This window comes from Myotis yumanensis, unplaced genomic scaffold (assembly GCF_028538775.1).
Source record: "Myotis yumanensis isolate MYYU_CA2020_CCGP unplaced genomic scaffold, mMyoYum1.0.hap1 SCAF_4, whole genome shotgun sequence".
NCBI lineage: Eukaryota > Metazoa > Chordata > Mammalia > Chiroptera > Vespertilionidae > Myotis > Myotis yumanensis.
Genome location: NW_027223755.1, coordinates 99,398,151 through 99,415,960, shown reverse-complemented (window position 1 = coordinate 99,415,960; position 17,810 = coordinate 99,398,151). Strand labels below are relative to the sequence as shown.

Genomic DNA, 17,810 nt, shown 5'->3' with positions numbered 1-17,810 from the left:
TTCCTTGCATTTTACAATAGCTTTGTAACTGTCCTTCACTGGGCCAGTGTGTGGTTGTTTTATTTATTTATTTATTTGTTTATTTATTTTTGATGGATTGATTGATTTTAGAGAGAAGAAGGGAGAAAAACATCAATATGTTGTTCCACTTATTTATGCATCCATTGCTTGATTCTTATATGAGCCCTGACTGGGGACTGAATCCATACCCTTGATTGATTCTTGGATTTGCCCTGACTGGGTACTGAACCTGAAACCCTGGCGTATCTGGAGGATGCTTCAACCAACTGAGCTACCTGGCCAGGGTCTGGGCAGTGGTTTTTAAACTTCTTTGAATCTCAGAGCCTGTGGAGAATTTTATTGATGAAAGCTATGGATTAACATGCACATACACAAAAATTCAGTGTACAATGGGGAGAGAGACAAAGAGCACAGATCATCTTAAATCCATTCATGAATCTTCAGGTTCCCTTTCTATTATTTGTGGTGGTGGTGGGAGTGTGCAGATTTAATAGGCAAGGTTTACCTTTCTGGCCTCATCCCCATCACACACCCTAAGTTTAGGGTTTAAGCAAACAGGGTACGCACTTTCCATCTCTAGACATCTGCTTTTGAACCTCTTGCTCCTTGGAATACTCTTCACCTCAACGCCTACCTGACTCACTTTTTTTTTTTTTTTTTTTTAAACCGGAACGATTCTTCTCAGATGCCTTCCCTGACACCTCAACCCCTCAACCTCTGAGAAACCCTTTCACCTGTGTGCCTGCAATCTATTAAATACCTACCAGCACAGCAATGAGTTACTGAGGAGCCTGCCTCTCTCGACTCATCGTTGTGCTCCTCCACCGCAGGGATGTTATGTCATTCATTCTACACGTAGTAGATAGAGCCTCACAACATTTATTAAGTTTGTTTGGGGAAACTGGGATCTTACTCCGCGACCTGCAAGTTAACTACTGGTTTGGAGACTAACATGCTTAGGAGAGACCTGAGCGACCAAAGGCAGCCGCGTGGGAAACTAGCCAGAGAAAGTGAGCTCGAGGAAAGGCTTCTCCGAGCTCTTGTGCAAACACCCGGTGAGGAACGCTCCTGCCAAAAGTCAGGGTCAGGAGAAAGGAAGCCGCGCACTGTATGCTGGGATCTGCGCGACAGACGCCGCAAGGCATGCCAGGATTTGTAGTCCTGTTCCTTGCCAGGCGCCTCAAACAGTTACATTCGGCTACATTCAACCACATCCTTATACAGATAAGGTGCAGTCTTGATTATCCAGCACATAATTACGAGGTTCTCCAGGGCAACTATGTCTGGTAGTAGTCTTCAGAGCAAATCTCATTTCAGCTTTGGCTACCAAGAAGACGCATTAGATACCGCTATACGTGCGCACGCTGGAATTCCTGCGTGCGCGTGCAGCGGGCCGCACCTCCTCCCCCTCCCGGGTGCGCCGGCGCGGCGCATGCGCAAGTTGTCCACGTGAGGCCTCCTAGAGCCGGGTGGCGCAGGCGCAGTGTCCCCGGGCCAAGATGGCGGCGCGGTGCTCCACACGCTGGTTGCTGGTGGCTGTGGGGACCCCTCGGCCGCCCGCTGCAGCGGGGACAGGGGCCCGGCCGCCCAGGGGGGGCGTGGTGGGGGCGTCGCTGGGCCGCAAGCTGAGCGTTATTGCTTTCGCGCCTACCCTGGGAGCTCGCGGCCAAGGGGCGCTACTGACATTGAGACCCGGTGTCAGCCTCACAGGTGAGGGCAGGTTCCGGTGCCCGAGTAGGGGCTCCAAGGCCTGGAAGGGAGGGACTCACCTCGCGCCAGTTACGGGAGTAGCGGGGGTGAAGGGTGTTTTCCGAGGCGCATGCGGAATTGCTTGGGGGAGACGGGCAAGCAGGAGGCCCCAGCGACTACTCGGTGAACGAGATTTGCTGCATGGAGCTCCCGGCGGCGGGGGTGCAACGTCCCGTGGGCCGTGACCCTTCACCTCTGTGTCAACATCTCTGGAGGCCTCTCTCGTGCCTGCCGCGGCTCCCTGTCCCCGTTCCTTCCTCTTCCCTGCTCCTTCCAGCCGGTACGGAAGGGAGGAGGTCGCTGCCATTCGGGGAGCATCCACTCTGTGCGAGGCACTTCGTACCTCGTCTTATTTCCCAGCAGCGACACCCTGCAAGATGGGAATGGTCATCCCCATTTTAAAGAATGGGAAGTTGAAATTCTAGCAGAGGCACTGACCTGCCCAAGGTCATAAAGTTAGAATCAGAAAAGCTGTCCCAAGCCCAGAACTGTACTTTCATAATTTCCACGCTTTTCCACCACATGGTGTAAGTTGAAGGTTACACTGAACAGTCTCTTTGAGAAGTCCTTAAGTTGGTAACTGTATTAAAGATACAAACACTTATTGAGCACTTACTATGCACCAAGCATGAACATTTTCATGTGATAGACGCTTATTTCCATTTTGTAGATTAAAAAAAACTGAGGCTTTGGTGTTAAACAACTTAGAACATCACAAAGCTAAAAAGTGGTAAAACTTTGATTCAAAACCTGCTGCTTAACAGCCCGGGTGATAGTGAATTAATATTTATTACGGCTTTAGGTGCTTAGTTAGCCATGGTAGTTTTTCAGGTTGTGTGTTGGATGGCTTCCATTACTGTGAGAGAAGGAGGGAGGAATCATTGAACCTGAATGTGCCTGAATTGTGCGAGTTGTTTCCGTCCCCTAGAATTTGTGTAAATGATATTTAAGCTATCTGTAACCTTACAAAGGTGGGTAATTAAAGGGCCCTGACAAAATAATTTCTTACTGGGTCCCAGTTTTGTTAATGCTGTCATTCAAGTATTAGTAATTGCGATTACTTCATACAGTGAGCACACTTACCTCCACCAATGTGTGTGTGTGTGTGTGTGTGTGTGTGTATGTGTATGAATTATTTAATCCCTTGAGCCTCTTTCCCTAACTGAAAATTTATTCATTTGCAGGTATGTACTGAGAGTGTCTTATGCCAAAGCCACTGTTCTAGGTATTGGGGATACAAGATTGGCTTTGATTTTGGTCAAGTTATCCCATTTTTTAAATGTTCTTGCCATCTGTATTGCCTCATAGATGGAGCAGTCGTTTGGAGTGGTGTCATTTTATATTTCTCAGTATGAGTAAAAGTGGTCATTTTTATATTTTGCTAACATTTTCTGTTCCACTTATTTATGCGTTCATTAGTTGATTCTCGTATGTGTCCTGACTGGGGATCAAACCCACAACCTTGATGTATTGGGACAATGCTCTAACCAACTGAGCTACCCGGCCAGGGCTTTTGCTAACATTTTCTAATGTCTAGATAAATTTTTTTTAAAAAATATATTTTATTGATTTTTTACAGAGAGGAAGGGAGAGAGATAGAGAGTCAGAAACATCGATGAGAGAGAAACATCGATCGGCTGCCTCCTGCACATCTCCTACTGGGGATGTGCCTGCAACCCAGGTACATGCCCTTGACCAGAATCGAACCTGGGACCTTTCAGTCCGCAGGCTGACGCTCTATCCACTGAGCCAAACCGGTTTCGGCTAAATTTTTTTTTTAATTAAATCTTTATTGTTCAGATTATATTTATTCCTCCTTTTTTTTCCCCCCATAACTCCCCTCCTCCCAGTTCCCGCCCCACCCTCCATCCTCACTCCCCACCCACTGTCCTTATTCATAGGTGCACGATTTTTGTCCAGTCTCTTCCCGCATCTCCCACTCCCCTTTCCCCCCCAAGAATAGTCAGTCCATTCCCTTTCTATGTCCCTGATTCATTATAATCACCAGTTCATTCTGTACATCAGATTATTTATTCACTTGATTCTTAGATTCACTTGTTGATAGATGCAAGTTTGTTGTTCACAATTTGTATCTTTACCTTTTTCTTCTTCCTCTTCTTAAAGGATACCTTTCAGCATTTTGTCTAATACTGGTTTAGTGGTAATGAACTCCTTTAGCTTTTCCTTATCTGTGAAGCTCTTTAATGTCTAGATAAATTTATTCATATTACAGCCCTAGCCGGTTTGGCTCCGTAGATAGAGCATCAGTCTGCAGACCGAATGGTCCTGGGTTTGATTCTGGTCAAGGGCACGTACTTTGGTTGCAGGCTCCTCTTGGGCCCGGGCCCTGGTCAGGGTGCGTGCAGGAGGCAACCAATCATTGTATTTCTCTTTGTCTTTCCTTCACTCTTCCACTTTCTAAAAAAAAAAAATCAATGGAAAAATATCCTCAGGTAAGGATTAACAACAACAACAACAAAAAATTGTTCATATTACATTTGTACAAGTTGGGGAGCATTTTTAAAAAAATAATGTTTTTATTGATTTCAGAGAGAAGAAGGGAGAGGGAGAAAATCAGTGGTGAGAGAGAATCATCCACCAGCTGCCTCCTGCACACCCCCTATTGGGGATCCAGCCTGCAATACTGGGCTTGTGCCCTGACCGGTTATCCAACTATGACCTCCTGGTTCATGGGTTGATGCTCAACCACTGAGCCACACCGGCTGGGCTGGAGAGCAGTGTGTGTGTGTGTGTGTGTGTGTGTGTGTGTGTGTGAGAGAGAGAGAGAGAGAGAAAGAGAGAGAGACAGACAGACAGACAAGTATTAAGTGCTGAGCCTTATATGCAGCCATTTTTAAGGAACTGTGCCCAGCTATCCTTTTATTGGTATCCCAAGAGAGCCCACAGCCCAAAATAGGTATGTTTTGTATCAGGTGAGAGGTGGCATCCTTCAGAGTGCATTCTGATATCACATCTAAAGTTATCTACTTAGCTCCCAAATACTGGTCTGCGACTTCATCTCAAATCAAGTAGTACAATTAGGTGACATAGAAACACTTTAAATTTGACTTTTCTCCCAGGCACAGAAAGAAGGCAGTTATTTCCCTAGCCAGTATGTGCCCTGGTCAGAAATCCCACAACCTTTTGGAGGACAGGATAATGCTCCAACTAACTGAGTCTAGGCTATCCCTTATCTTGCCTCCTTCCTCCATATGCTTAACACCCTGGTTGTCTTTTATGCTCAGATTAATTTTGAGTAGTGTCCCAATCTTCCTTGTTTGTTTGTTTTGTTGTTTGTTTTGTTTTTGAGAGCTCTTCCTCATGCAAACCTGGTCGCTTCCCTATTTAACACTTGCAGTGGCTTCCTATTGCCCTCAGTATAAAATCTAGACTCTTAGCATAGCTTAGAGCCCTTCTGTTTATTTCTAGGCCCCATTAACCATCATCATTTCTAATCACCCCACCTCTAACCATCATCCCTACCATCACTACAAACACCATACAGAGGCTGGAGCCGCACATGCACACGTCTGGAGTCTAGTACCTGCAGTTCCTAAGTGCACAGGAATGAGCCACTCCCTCTAAACCAAAGGTGATCATATGATTTAGTCACCAAACAGGGCACTTTTGAAAGCCAAAGGGGATGCTGTTGCAGATAATGCCAGGATGACCGGGATAAATCTGGATGGATTTTAACCCCTCCTTAGCCTGCAGCTTAACAGCAGGAGCCTTAGAAGACCTTCTTGAACTTCTTAGATGGGGTTGCCAGTGGGGTGATTTTTACCCTCCAAGGGATGTTTAGTAATGTCATTTTTAGCTGCCAACTATAGAGCGGGAGAAGGGGTAGGTGATGCTACTGGTAACTAGTTGGCCAGGAGTGCTACCAAACATCCTATAATACATACTAGGTGTGTTAGTTTGCTAAGGTCACCATAACAAAGTACTATAAACTGGGTGATTTAAACAACAGAAACATATTTCCCTTTTTTTCCTAGTTCTGGAAGCTAGAAGTCCAAGGTCAGTGTTTTGTCAGGATTGTTTCAAAGATCCTATCACCAAATACATTCACCTCTGAGGTGCTGGAGGTTAGGACGTCAACATTGGGATTTGCAGGTGGGGCTCAAAATGGTTTTGACCAACAATAGGACAGCTCCTAGTTCCGTTCCCTGCTGAAACTGATCCCATCCTTCACTGTGGGAGGTTGAGAAACCCTGGTGAGGTGAACCTTTTGTGTATTTCTCACTCTGCTGTTCTTGTGCTAATATATCTTCACACTGCCTTCCAGACTCCCCTGTGGGACTGCTGAACTTGGAGGCACTGGTTTTGACTCTTTTACTCACCTTATATCCTCAGTGCCTGGTACAGTGTTAAGATCTTGAGTAAATATAATCTCCAGGAGGGCAGTGCCTTTGAATGGCTTGCTATCATATCCCCAGTGTGAAGCCTAGTGCTTGGTAGGGGCTCCGTGAGCATTTGCTGAATGAATGAATGGTGAATACAGAAGCTTATCCTCTCCAGACTAATGTTTGACTTAAAAATGTAGCTGCCTCATGATCTTCATTTTTGACCCTCTTATCCCTTCTGCCTTACCTCCCCCCCCCTTTTTTTTTCCCATTATCACAGGATGGGTTGTGTGTTAGGAGGCAGCACTGGAGATGATAGAGCAGCTCCCGAGGCTTCACTTTGTGACAGTGATGCTAGCACTCTGCTTCATGCACAAAGGGCAGTTGAGTAGATGTGTCTGTTGGCCTTACCACCTAGTTGCTGATGCAAGAGGCCTGAAAAGAGGCAGGGCATGTGGCCGCCTGCCTTTGCTTTGATTCCTTTCAGGTTGTCTGCTCTGTGGTAAACAGAGGTTCTGGCACAGAGCTTTTTAGTCTTGTGTGTCTATACATGTATTATTTTTAGGGGAGGAGATCAATGCTTTTATCAGATTCTCTGAGAGATGCGTGACTCTAAAGCAGCCATGGGCAAACTCTGGCCCGTTTGAAATGAATAAAACTAAAAAAAAAAAAGACCGTACCCTTTTATGTAATGATGTTTACTTTGAATTTATATTAGTTCACACAAACACTCCATCCATGCTTTTGTTCCGGCCCTCCAGTCCAGTTTAAGAACCCATTGTGGCCCTCGAGTCAAAAAGTTTGCCCACCCCTGCTCTAAAGACTACTGAGAACCATTTAATTAACATAGTGGTTCCCAAACTTGAGCATTCAACAGGATCATCACCTGGAGGGCTTGTTGAACACAGCCTGTTGGGAGCCACCTTCAGAGTTTCTGATTCAGGCTAGGGGGAAGACCTGAAAATGTGCGTTTGTAATAGGCTGTTGCTGCTGTTCCTGGGACCACCGTCTGGCACCACCCCACCCCGTGAGCAGATATCCAAGGTTGCTTGGTAGAGGGAAAGAACCTGAGGAGTTACTAAGCATTAAGTGAGATAAAGTCTATGAAAATACCTGGCATGTGGTGCGTTCTCAAGCAGTGTAACGGGAGCTAACTCCCTTTTTAATCATCTCCAGGTGCAGCCCCCATCTGGGGTACGGTTTTTTTGGTGGTTTAATGAGCTACATTGGTAGTTTAATCCAGGAGGATCAGCCCCACCCAGTTTTATATTGACATGTTTTAAAATCTTTGTATACAGTGACCTTAGCCATTTAAAAAATATATTTTTGATTTCAGAGAGGAAGGGAGAAAAAGATAGAGAGAAAGAAACATCAATTATGAGAGAGAATCATTGATCGGCTGCCTCCTGCACGCCCCACACCGGGGATTGAGCCCGAAACCCTGGCATGTGCCCTGACCAGGAATCTAACCGTGACCTTCTGGTTCATAGATCGATGCTCAACCACTGTGCCACACCAGCTGTGCTGGCCTTAATCATTTAAAAAATATATATATATATATATATACACACACACACACACATACATATATATACACATATATATATACACACACATACATATATTTTTAAATTTATTTCAGAGAGGAAGAGAGAGGGAGAGAGAGTTAGAAGCATCAGTGATGAGAGAGAATCATTGATTGGCTACCTCCTGCATGCCCCCTCCTGGGGATCAAACCCACAACTCCGAGCATGTGCCCTGACCTGAAATGGAACCGTGACCTCCTGGTTCATAGGTTAGCGCTCTGCCATCGAGCCACACCAGCCAGGCACCTTAGCCATTTTTGAAGTGCAGTGGAGAACAGGCTCTAAAGTTGTCATCTATTTGCTACTTCACAGGTATAACCTGGCTAGTTTACTCAATTTCCTTTTGTTGAGCATATTCCCCGAGTGATTTTCTTTTCTTTTTTCTTTTTTAGGAGTAAAAAGTTACCCTTTTGTTTGTACTGCCTCTTTCCACACGAGTACCCCTCTGGCCAAAGAGGATTATTACCAGATATTAGGAGTGCCCCGAAATGCCAGCCAGAAAGAGATCAAGAAAGCCTATTACCAGGTCTGTATGAAAGCCAGCTTTTAGAGACAAGATTGTAGAAGGAATGCTGTTGATTTAGTCTGATACTGATTAGTGCCATGTGTATACGCCCATATGAATAGGACACAGGTTGCTGATAGTATAGAACAGTGATGGCGAACCTTTTGAGCTCAGCGTGTCAGCATTTTGAAAAACCCTAACTTAACTCTGGTGCCGTGTCACATATAGAAATTTTTTGATATTTGCAACCATAGTAAAACAAAGATTTATATTTTGGATATTTGTTTTATATATTTAAATGCCATTTAACAAAGAAAAATCAACCAAAAAATGAGTTCGTGTGTCACCTCTGACACGCGTGTCATAAGTTCGCCATCACTGGTATAGAATGATATGATAAAGATGGGCTTTGTTGGACTGTGTTTTTCAGTGCATGATACTGTACCTATTAATGCTTCAGAAAAGAGATTAAAAAAACTTTTTTTCACAGCTGTTTTTTTAAAAAATATATTTTTATTGATTTCAGAGAGGAAGGGAGTGGGAGATATAGAAACATCAATGATGAGAGAGAATTATTGATCAGCTGCCTCTAGCACACCCCACTTTGGGAATCGAGCCCACAACTCGGGCATGTGCCCTGACTGGGAATCGAACTGTGACCTCCTGGTTCATAGGTCGACACAGTCACCGAACCATGCTGGCCTGGCCACAGTTGGTTGTGTTTTTTTTTCCTTTTCTTTTCTTTAAAATAGCTGGTTTTGTACTTAAATTTATTCTGTAGTAGGCATGCTGGTTTAAGTTTTAGGTAGTCATTTTTTGCATTCAGATATAAGTTTATGGCCTTAGAATTATTTCTTCTCTTAACTCAGAAAGTGTGAAATTTCCATCATCACATCCCAGAATGTATTAGGACCAATTCGTAAAGTGGCATGTGTGTTATTTAGACCAGTGGTTCCCAGATTTTTTGCTCTGATCAAAAATTTAAAATAAAAAATGGGGACATCAGTGTAGGAGTGCCAACTTTTGTATTTTGTCTAATATCAATGTTAAAGATAACAAGTACAGCCCTAACCGGTTTGGCTTAGTGGATAGAGCATCAGCTGCAGACTGAAGGGTCCCAGGTTCGATTCCGGTCAAGGGCATATACCTTGGTTGCGGGCACATCCCCAGTCGAGGGCGTGCGGGGGGTGCAGCTGATCGATGTTACTCTCTCATCGGTGTTTCTAGCTGTCTGTCCCTCTTCCTTCCTCTCTGTAAAAAATCAATAAAATATATATATATAAAAAATAACAAGTACAATCTATTAATGTCGTTGGTAAGAGAAAGAGCATCTAAACACCATAAAAATAGGAAAACCACAATATCAGAATTAAGAAGAGATCTTTAAATAAAATATGAATTGAATACAAAAATAAATTACCTTTATGAAAAATTTACTACAAGATTGTTTAAATTGAAAAAAAAAATTTTTGTGGGTGAGCAAACATTTTCTAGGGCCAATGTATGTGAACCAAGTACTGATCAAGACAGACCTAACAGGTTATGGCTTGGATTGCTACTTCCTTTTCTTAATTTTTTTTTTTTTAAAGTGTACAGTACACTGGTTTTTAATATATTTAGTTCTATAGTCATCATCACAATCAATTTTAGAACATTTTCAACAACTCAAAAAGAAACCCTAGCCCTATCCGGTTTGGCTCAGTGGATAGAACGTCGACCTGCAGACTGAAGGGTCCCAGGTTCAATTCCAGTCAAGAGCATGTACCTTGGTTTCGGGCACATCCCCAGTAGGGGGTGTGCAGCAGGCAGCTGATCGATGTTTCTCTCTCATCGATGTTTCTAACTCTCTATCCTTCTCTCTTCCTCTCTGTAAAAAAATCAATAAAATATATTTTTTTAAAAAAAGAAGAAAGAATGCCGAACCGGTTTGGCTCAGTGGATAGAGCGTCGGCCTGCGGACTCAAGGGTCCCAGGTTCGATTCCGGTCAAGAGCATGTACCTTGGTTGCGGGCACGTCCCCAGTGGGGGGCGTGCAGGAGGCAGCTGATCGATCTCTCTCATTGATGTTTCTAACTCTCTGTCCCTCTTCCTTCTTCTCTGTAAGAAATCAATAAAATATATATAAAAAAAAAGAAGAAGAAGAAAGAAACCCCATACCATTAGCACTTTGACCACATTCTTTCTCCTCTGCCCTTGTAATTGCTAACCTTTCTATCTATGTATTTGCCTGGTCCAGACATTTCCTAGAAATGAAATCATATAACATATAGCCTTTAATGACTGTCTTCTTTCACTTTAGCATATTTTCAAGGTTCATCCATGTTGTTGCATGTATAAGTACTTCATTCCTTTTTTTTTTTTTTTGATATATTTTTATTTCAGAGAAGAAGGGAGAAGGGAGAGAGAGATAGAAACATCAATGATGAGAGAGAATCACCGTTTGGTTGTCACCTGCACGCCTCCCACTGGGGACTGAGCCTGCAACCCGGGCATGTGCCCTTGACCGGAATTGAATCCGGGACCCTTCAATTCACAGGCCAATGCTCTATCTACTGAGCCAAACCAGCTAGGGCTCAGACCATTTTAAAAAATACATTTTTAATGATTTCAGAGAGCAAGGGAGAAGGGGAGAGAGAGATAGAAACATCAACAACGAGAGAGAATCATTGATCTGCTGCCTTCTGCACATACCCCACTGAGGATCGAGCCCCCAACCCAGGCATGTGCCCTGACCAGGAATCAAACCAGTGACCCGTTGGTTCATAGGTCGACACTCAACCACTGAGCCATACCCAGCCAGGCTGGACTCAGATCTTGATAAATCCTAATGGCAAGAGGCTTGGTGAGGTTATGACACACATTCAAGGTCACACAGCTAATATGTGGTATACGTGAGACTAAAGTACAGATCTTTCTGACAATAAAAGGCCTCTCGGCTCCTTGTGCGAGTCTCATGTTTTAATATATCTTGTCTTGGAGTTTGGGACCAGCCAGTAGGTAGACATATCTTGCCTTGTTGCCTGGTCATGCTTGAGACCCACCCTCCCTCACCTCCCACCCCTTTCAGTGCTTAGCTCACAGCCTCTGACATGCATCCATATGCTGGTGTGAGGACCAGCATCTCCAGAAAGCAGATTAAGCAGCCAGCTGCTGACAGTGATGGAGCCAAACGGCCTCCCCAGACACTGTCAGCTTTAGGATTCTGTTTCTGTGCACCTCCTTGCCGTCACATAAGGGACCTGTGGTAATCCAAACTTGGAAGGCCAGGAGTCCAGCAAACAGTGGTGAACACCTACAAAGCACACAGCACTACTCAGCACAGCCAGAAGGTAGGCTTCGTTGTAGAGCTGCTCAGCACACCTGTATGCTCAGGACAGCCAAGTGAGATTTAGGTGTTTTTTTTTTAAATATATTTTATTGATTTTTTACAGAGAGGAAGGGAGAGAGAGAGTCAGAAACATCGATCAGCTGCCTCCTGCACATCTCCCACCGGGGATGTGCCCGCAACCCAGGTACATGCTCTTGACCGGAATCGAACCCGGGACCCTTCAGTCTGCAGGCCGACGCTCTATCCACTGAGCCAAACCGGTTTTGGCAGATTTAGGTTTTTTTTTTTTTGTTTGTTTGTTTTTTAATTTAATTTAATTAAAAACATTTTAAACCATGACATTTATTGCATGACTAACCATTGAAATCTTTAAGATGAACTGGATGCGGCCACTGCTGCCCTCTTGGGTTTAGGTGTCGTTCCTTCACGGGATCCATGCCTGAATCTATGGTACACAATTTTTAGGTGCCTCATGTGACCAGTTCCGGTAGTGTTTCGTCGTTTAGCCCGGGCACTCCAGTTATACTTCCTCCTGCATTGGCGGGGTAGCCACACTTGCTGTAGGTGAACTTCTACGGGTAGTAGGCTTCGAGCCACTGTGGCGGCACAGTGTGTGCGTCTTGTTGTGGCACTTGCTGAACGATGACGTCCCCTTCATCATCGTGCTTCTGCTGCTGAGACCAAAGAGCAAGATTTAGTTTTGTTTTTAATATTTAAATGTATGTTTTGAATATATTCCTCTTACTCAGAATTCAAAAAGTACAAGGTAGTAAACATTGAAGTCTTTTTTTCTTTTTCTTTTTTTTTTTGAAGTCTTTTTTTCCATTCATCCATATTCCTCCTATAGCAGTGTTACCAGTTTATTGTATGTTCTTCCAAAAATCTATTCATCCAGTTATTTTCCTCTCTTTTTTACATAGATGAAAGTGTACCAGACACACTATTTTGCATCTTTCACAAAGGTGCTCAAGTTCTAAATAATTAATTGTTATTTTTGGTAGAGATTTGTTGTATTTGAAAAATGTGTACATACCTCAGATTTGAAGACATGGTTTATTTTGATGTCTTAAACCTTGTATTATTGCTATTTTTTATACAGTTATAGAAAGACAACTACTATGAAGGAGACAAAATTGTGACAGGTATTTGGGATTCAGTTTTAGTAATCATTTTGTGTTCATAGTAATTTACCATTTCCTCCCATAGCTTGCCAAGAAATATCACCCAGACACAAATAAGGACGATCCCAAAGCCAAGGAGAAGTTTTCCCAGCTGGCAGAAGCCTATGAGGTAACTCGAACCACCGGTGTGTGCAGTCACTGTCATTCAGCTGCATGTATGCATCAGAGTGTGCTGCACAGGGCAACCTGATGTGTCCTAAGTTCCAGTATGAAGGCTTTGTCCCTGCACCAGCTCATCTTGTTAAAGAAAAAAGAGATTCCCAGGTCTCATGCTAGATCTAACTTGGAATCTCAACAACACAAAAACAAGGTCCAGTCTTTATTAACAAAGCTTGGACTTGTAGCTGGGTCTGGGAACACCTTGCTGGATGAATTCTGCACCTATTTGATCACCCCCTCCTGCTTAGGGCATTGCTTTCTGGAGGGGATGGTGGATCCTGTAAAAGTAGAAGACCACCACTGCCCTGGAGGAATTTAAAGTGTAATCCGGGACAGAACATGAAAATACTGAACAATTCTGGAGTTCTTTAAACGTGGACTTCTTGCCCTGACCAGTGTTCCTAAGTGGCTAGAGCATTGACCTAAGCACTGAAGGGTCTCAGGTTCAATTTCTGGCCAAAGGTACATACCTGGGTTGCAGGTTCAATCCCCAGGCCTAGTCGGGGTGCATGCGGGAGGTAACCAATTGATGTGTCTCTCTCACATTGATGTTTCTCTCCCCCCTTCTACTTTCTCTGAAGAGCAATGGAGAAAATATCCTTAGGTGAGGAATGAATAAATAAATAAATAAATAAATAAATTTTAAAAAGTGGCCCTTCTTCCCAGATTCTGACCATGCAAAAAGAGTTCAGAATATATAGGATATATCTGCTCTCTGTGTATGTACATTGGCCCCCCAACCTTTTGAGAGTAAGTCACAGGCTTTGTATCTCTCTATTCCCAAGTATTTCAATATTTTCTAAGAATAAGAACATTCTTTCTCATAACTACAATATTGTCAAAATCAGAACATTTAATGTTAATAGTGTTATTGTCTGTACTTGGTGTCTGTCCCTGGGTCTCCGGAGACCTGGGAGCACCTAACTACTTGCCTTTTGTGGAAGGTGCTGAGTGATGAAGTGAAGAGGAAGCAGTATGATGCCTACGGCTCCGCTGGCTTTGATCCTGGGGCTGGTGGCTCTGGGCAGAGCTACTGGAAAGGAGGCCCCACCGTCGACCCAGAGGAGCTCTTCAGGAAGATCTTTGGGGAATTCTCATCATCTTCCTTTGGAGATTTCCAGAGTGTATTCAGTCAGCCTCAGGAGGTGAGCTCATTTTGAAGAACCATTCAAACTTTAGCTGCTAAGTGTGGTGTAAACAGATTTTATCAGTTTCTGTTTCTCAAAGAAAAGGCAAAGCAGCTTAAATGGAATGGTCTGGAGGCAGCCCATTTTGATAAGAAATAATTCAAAAATTTAAAAAATCATATAGGTAATGTATATTGTACATCTATTTTGACTTGAGTATTACTGTTGCTTAACCAGGCAGCAACCTAAGGCTCTCAGAGTCCATTATTAGGGTATATTTTATCCAGGAGAGCTCAATCTAGTAGGAAGACATTCCCAGTCCTACTTCTATGTTTATGTCCTAATAAGACATTCTCAGAGTTGAAGAGAAAGGGGGAATGTTTATGACTTAAGTTATGATTGTGGATTATTTGAACTGTTTGTAAGGACTGTATACAAGTATTATTTGTGAACAATTTGTTGAAAAACGCATTTTTACTTAAAACAAACATTACCTCTTTAAAATCCTAAGGAGTAGGGCATAAACAGTTAAGTCCCATCTATTCTTACTTGGCAGAGTACAGATAAGTAGAGCAGTTGCCAAGTAACTAGGGAGGGAAGAGATGAATAGGGAGAGCACAGAGGATTTTTAGGGCAGTGAAAATATTCTCTTTGATCTATAATGATGTATATGCTTGTCATTATGTATTTGTCTAGACCAGTGGTTCTGAACCTTCCTAATGTCACGACCCTTTAATACAGTTCCTCATGTCGTGGTGACCCCCAACCATAAACTTATTTTCGTTGCTACTTCATAACTGTAATTTTGCTACAGTTATGAATTGTAATGTAAATATCTGATATGCAGGATGTATTTAGGCGACCCCTGTGAAAGGGTCGTTCGACCCCCAAAGGGATCGTGACCCACAGGTTGAGAACCGCTGGTCTAGACCCATATACTAGTAATGTACAACACCAAGAGTGAACCCTAATGTAAACTGTGGACTTTGGGTAATTATGATATGTCAGTGTAGGTTTACACTTGATTAAAAAATGTACCACTCTGGTGAGTGATGATGATGTAAATGGGTGGGGGCAGAGTGTATGTGGGAAATTTCTTTACCTTCTTTTCAATTTTTGTTCTAAAAAATTAAGTCTTTAAAAGTAAAGTAACTGCAAACTGCTGGCTAGTACCCTCCCCTATTTTAAGAAAGATGACAGGCCATCCCTTGATTTCTCTAGTATATCATGGATTTGACATTCAATCAAGCTGCCAAGGGTGTCAACAAGGAGTTCACTGTGAACATCACCGATACCTGTGAGCGGTGCAATGGCAAGGGGAATGAGCCTGGCACCAAGGTGCAGCATTGCCACTACTGCGGTGGCTCCGGCATGGTAAGAGCAAGTTAGAGCTGCCCGCCCCCGCCACCCTCAACCTCCCACCTACTCAGGGGACTCTGACCTCATGCCCATCTATACTTCCCACCATTCCTTTTTTCTATGTTTGAATATTTTTTTGAGCAGTACCTAGGGCTTTGAGAATTCATAACTACATGGGACTATTTTATCTAGAACCTTTTGTATTTTTCCAAGCATGCTCTGTCTTGGTCAGTAATACAGACAAAGCAAAGAAACTTAGCTTCTTTCTCTAAAAATATGCTTTGGGATATTTCTGTAATTTTTTAAAAAACATTTTTATTGGTTTCAGAGAAGGAAGAGGGAGAGAGAGAAACATGCCTCCTGCACACCCCCCCAGGAGATCGAGCCTGCAACCAGGGCATATGCCCTGACTATGAATTGAACCGTAACCTCCTGGTTCATAGGTCGATGCTCAACCACTGAGCCATGCCAGCCAGGCTGATATTTGATAATTTGAATCCAAGTTGGGGTTGTTGGGGGACACTTTGCTTGAAGTGTAATCATTTTTATTTTTTTGTAATTTGATGTAATTCAAGCTTATAGAACAGTATAAAGAACCACTCCTTTATTCCTTTTACTCAGCTTTACCAATTGTTAGCATTTTGTTCTACTTGCTTTGTCATTTTTGGTATGCTCATTTCCTCCCCCTTTCTCCCTGTGTATGTATTCTGCACACTTGCATGCATGTACACACATTTCCCCAAACATTTGAGAGTAAGTTGCAAACATTGTTTCTTTATTCCCATATACTTCAGTGTGTGTTTTCTAAGAACAAGAACATTCTTTTGCATAACCACAGTAGAGTTTTCAAAATAAAGAAATTTAATGTTGATACACTACCATTATCTGTACAGTACTTAGATTATTTCAGCTGTCCTTACTATGTCCTCCCCCTCCCCGGTCCAGGATCCAAATGGGGACCTTGTATAGCACTTGCTTATCTTTCCTTTTGTCTTCTTTAATCTGGAACAGTTTCTCATCCTTTCTTTCTCTTTTATGACCTTGACATTTTTTTTGTAGGATTAGGAGACAGCTATTTTTAATAGAACTCCTTTCATTTTGGGTTCATACCTCAGAGATATAGTGCCTTTTTCAGTGGATCATATTAATGGTCATGAAGTGTCAGTTTGTCCCATTAGTGATAATGTTACATTTGATCACAATCAATTAGTTAAGGTAGTGTCTATGAGGTTTCTTCATATAAAGTTATTTTTTCTTTGAAATTAGTAACAAAGTTGTAGTGAGCTTGCATTCCTCTGAGAGAGGGCGCTCTTGGAGAGGATGAATTCCTGTGGCTACAGTTGTGTGAGCCAAGTTACTTTCACTTGTTGCAGATATTTAGATATGTTTTATGATTGCTTCCAGTTCCCTCTCACTTCTAAGGTCTTTTTTCTGAGTCCTTGAATTGCTGTGAATTTTTAAAAAACATTTCTGAAGTGAGCATTGAGGTAAGATAGTAAAGCTAAAGTGTATTTCTTTTAAAATGTAATATTTGAGACTGGGAAAAACATTTGCAACACATTTGCTAAAGGATTAATATTTCTAATACTGTATGTCAAGGTCTCCTTCAGAATAATGAGAAAAAGACCAACAGCTCATTGGAAAAACTGATCAAAATGAGGAGGAAATGCAAGTGACCAGTAAACATTTCTCACTAGCAGGGAAATGCAAGTGGAAAATAAGAATATGCCTTTGATTCATCCCCCAAATTGGTATATATTTCAAAGATTGGTACAGTCCATGCTGACAAGCCTGTGGGACATAGGCATTCATGTGCCCTGATGGTGGAAGTAGAAACCAATCTGGCTTTTGGGAATGGAAGCTGCACATGCAGAGGCTATCCCTTGCAGCCTGTGCATAATAGTAAAGGCCTGGATAACCTCAGTGACCATCACGAGTGAGTTGTCTGGAAAATCATGGTGCATCCATATAATAGCAAACTACAGTGATGGAAAATGCTTGCCTAGGATATTGAATTGTAAAAACAAAACAAAAGCTACAGAACCGTATACATAGTATACTACTTTGGCTTAACTGACAACTTGTAATGCATTTAGATGACTTAAAATATGTGCCTTCAGAGAAGGTACCTGGAATAATTAGGGCCCAGGAATGAGGGGAGACACTTAACTTTTAACTGCACCTCCATTTTCTACTTTATAATTTTATACCATGCATATATACTAGCTTTTCAAATAAGTGTAATATGCAAAGTTTTAAATATAGTAATTATTTGTCCCAGTGATTTCTCCTTTGGGAAATCTGTCGTATAAAAAATAAAGATATTGCCCTAGCTGGTTTGGCTCAGTGGATAGAGCGTCGGCCTGTGGACTGAAGAGTCCCAGGTTCGATTCCTGTCAAGGGCACATGCTCAGGTTGCAGCCTTGACCCCAGTAGGGGGTGTGCAGCAGGC

The 17,810-nt window shown here is 42.8% G+C and overlaps 1 protein-coding gene and 1 pseudogene across 3 annotated transcripts in view; one reads left to right on the top strand and one right to left on the bottom strand.

Moving 5' to 3' along the window:
- The first annotated feature begins 1,516 nt into the window (after positions 1 to 1,516).
- DNAJA3 (DnaJ heat shock protein family (Hsp40) member A3) overlaps positions 1,517 to 17,810 on the top strand; it is a 33,998-nt gene continuing 17,704 nt past the window's right edge. For all 3 annotated transcript variants that reach the window (XM_070413090.1, XM_070413089.1, XM_070413088.1), the window contains exons 1-5: positions 1,517 to 1,731; positions 8,092 to 8,225; positions 12,739 to 12,822; positions 13,817 to 14,017; positions 15,221 to 15,373. In XM_070413090.1, the coding sequence (XP_070269191.1) occupies positions 1,521 to 1,731; positions 8,092 to 8,225; positions 12,739 to 12,822; positions 13,817 to 14,017; positions 15,221 to 15,373 (783 nt within the window). In that variant the 5' untranslated portion in view covers positions 1,517 to 1,520. The remainder of the gene's footprint in view (positions 1,732 to 8,091; positions 8,226 to 12,738; positions 12,823 to 13,816; positions 14,018 to 15,220; positions 15,374 to 17,810) is intronic.
- On the bottom strand, positions 11,902 to 12,193 carry LOC139008254 (large ribosomal subunit protein eL37 pseudogene; annotated as a pseudogene).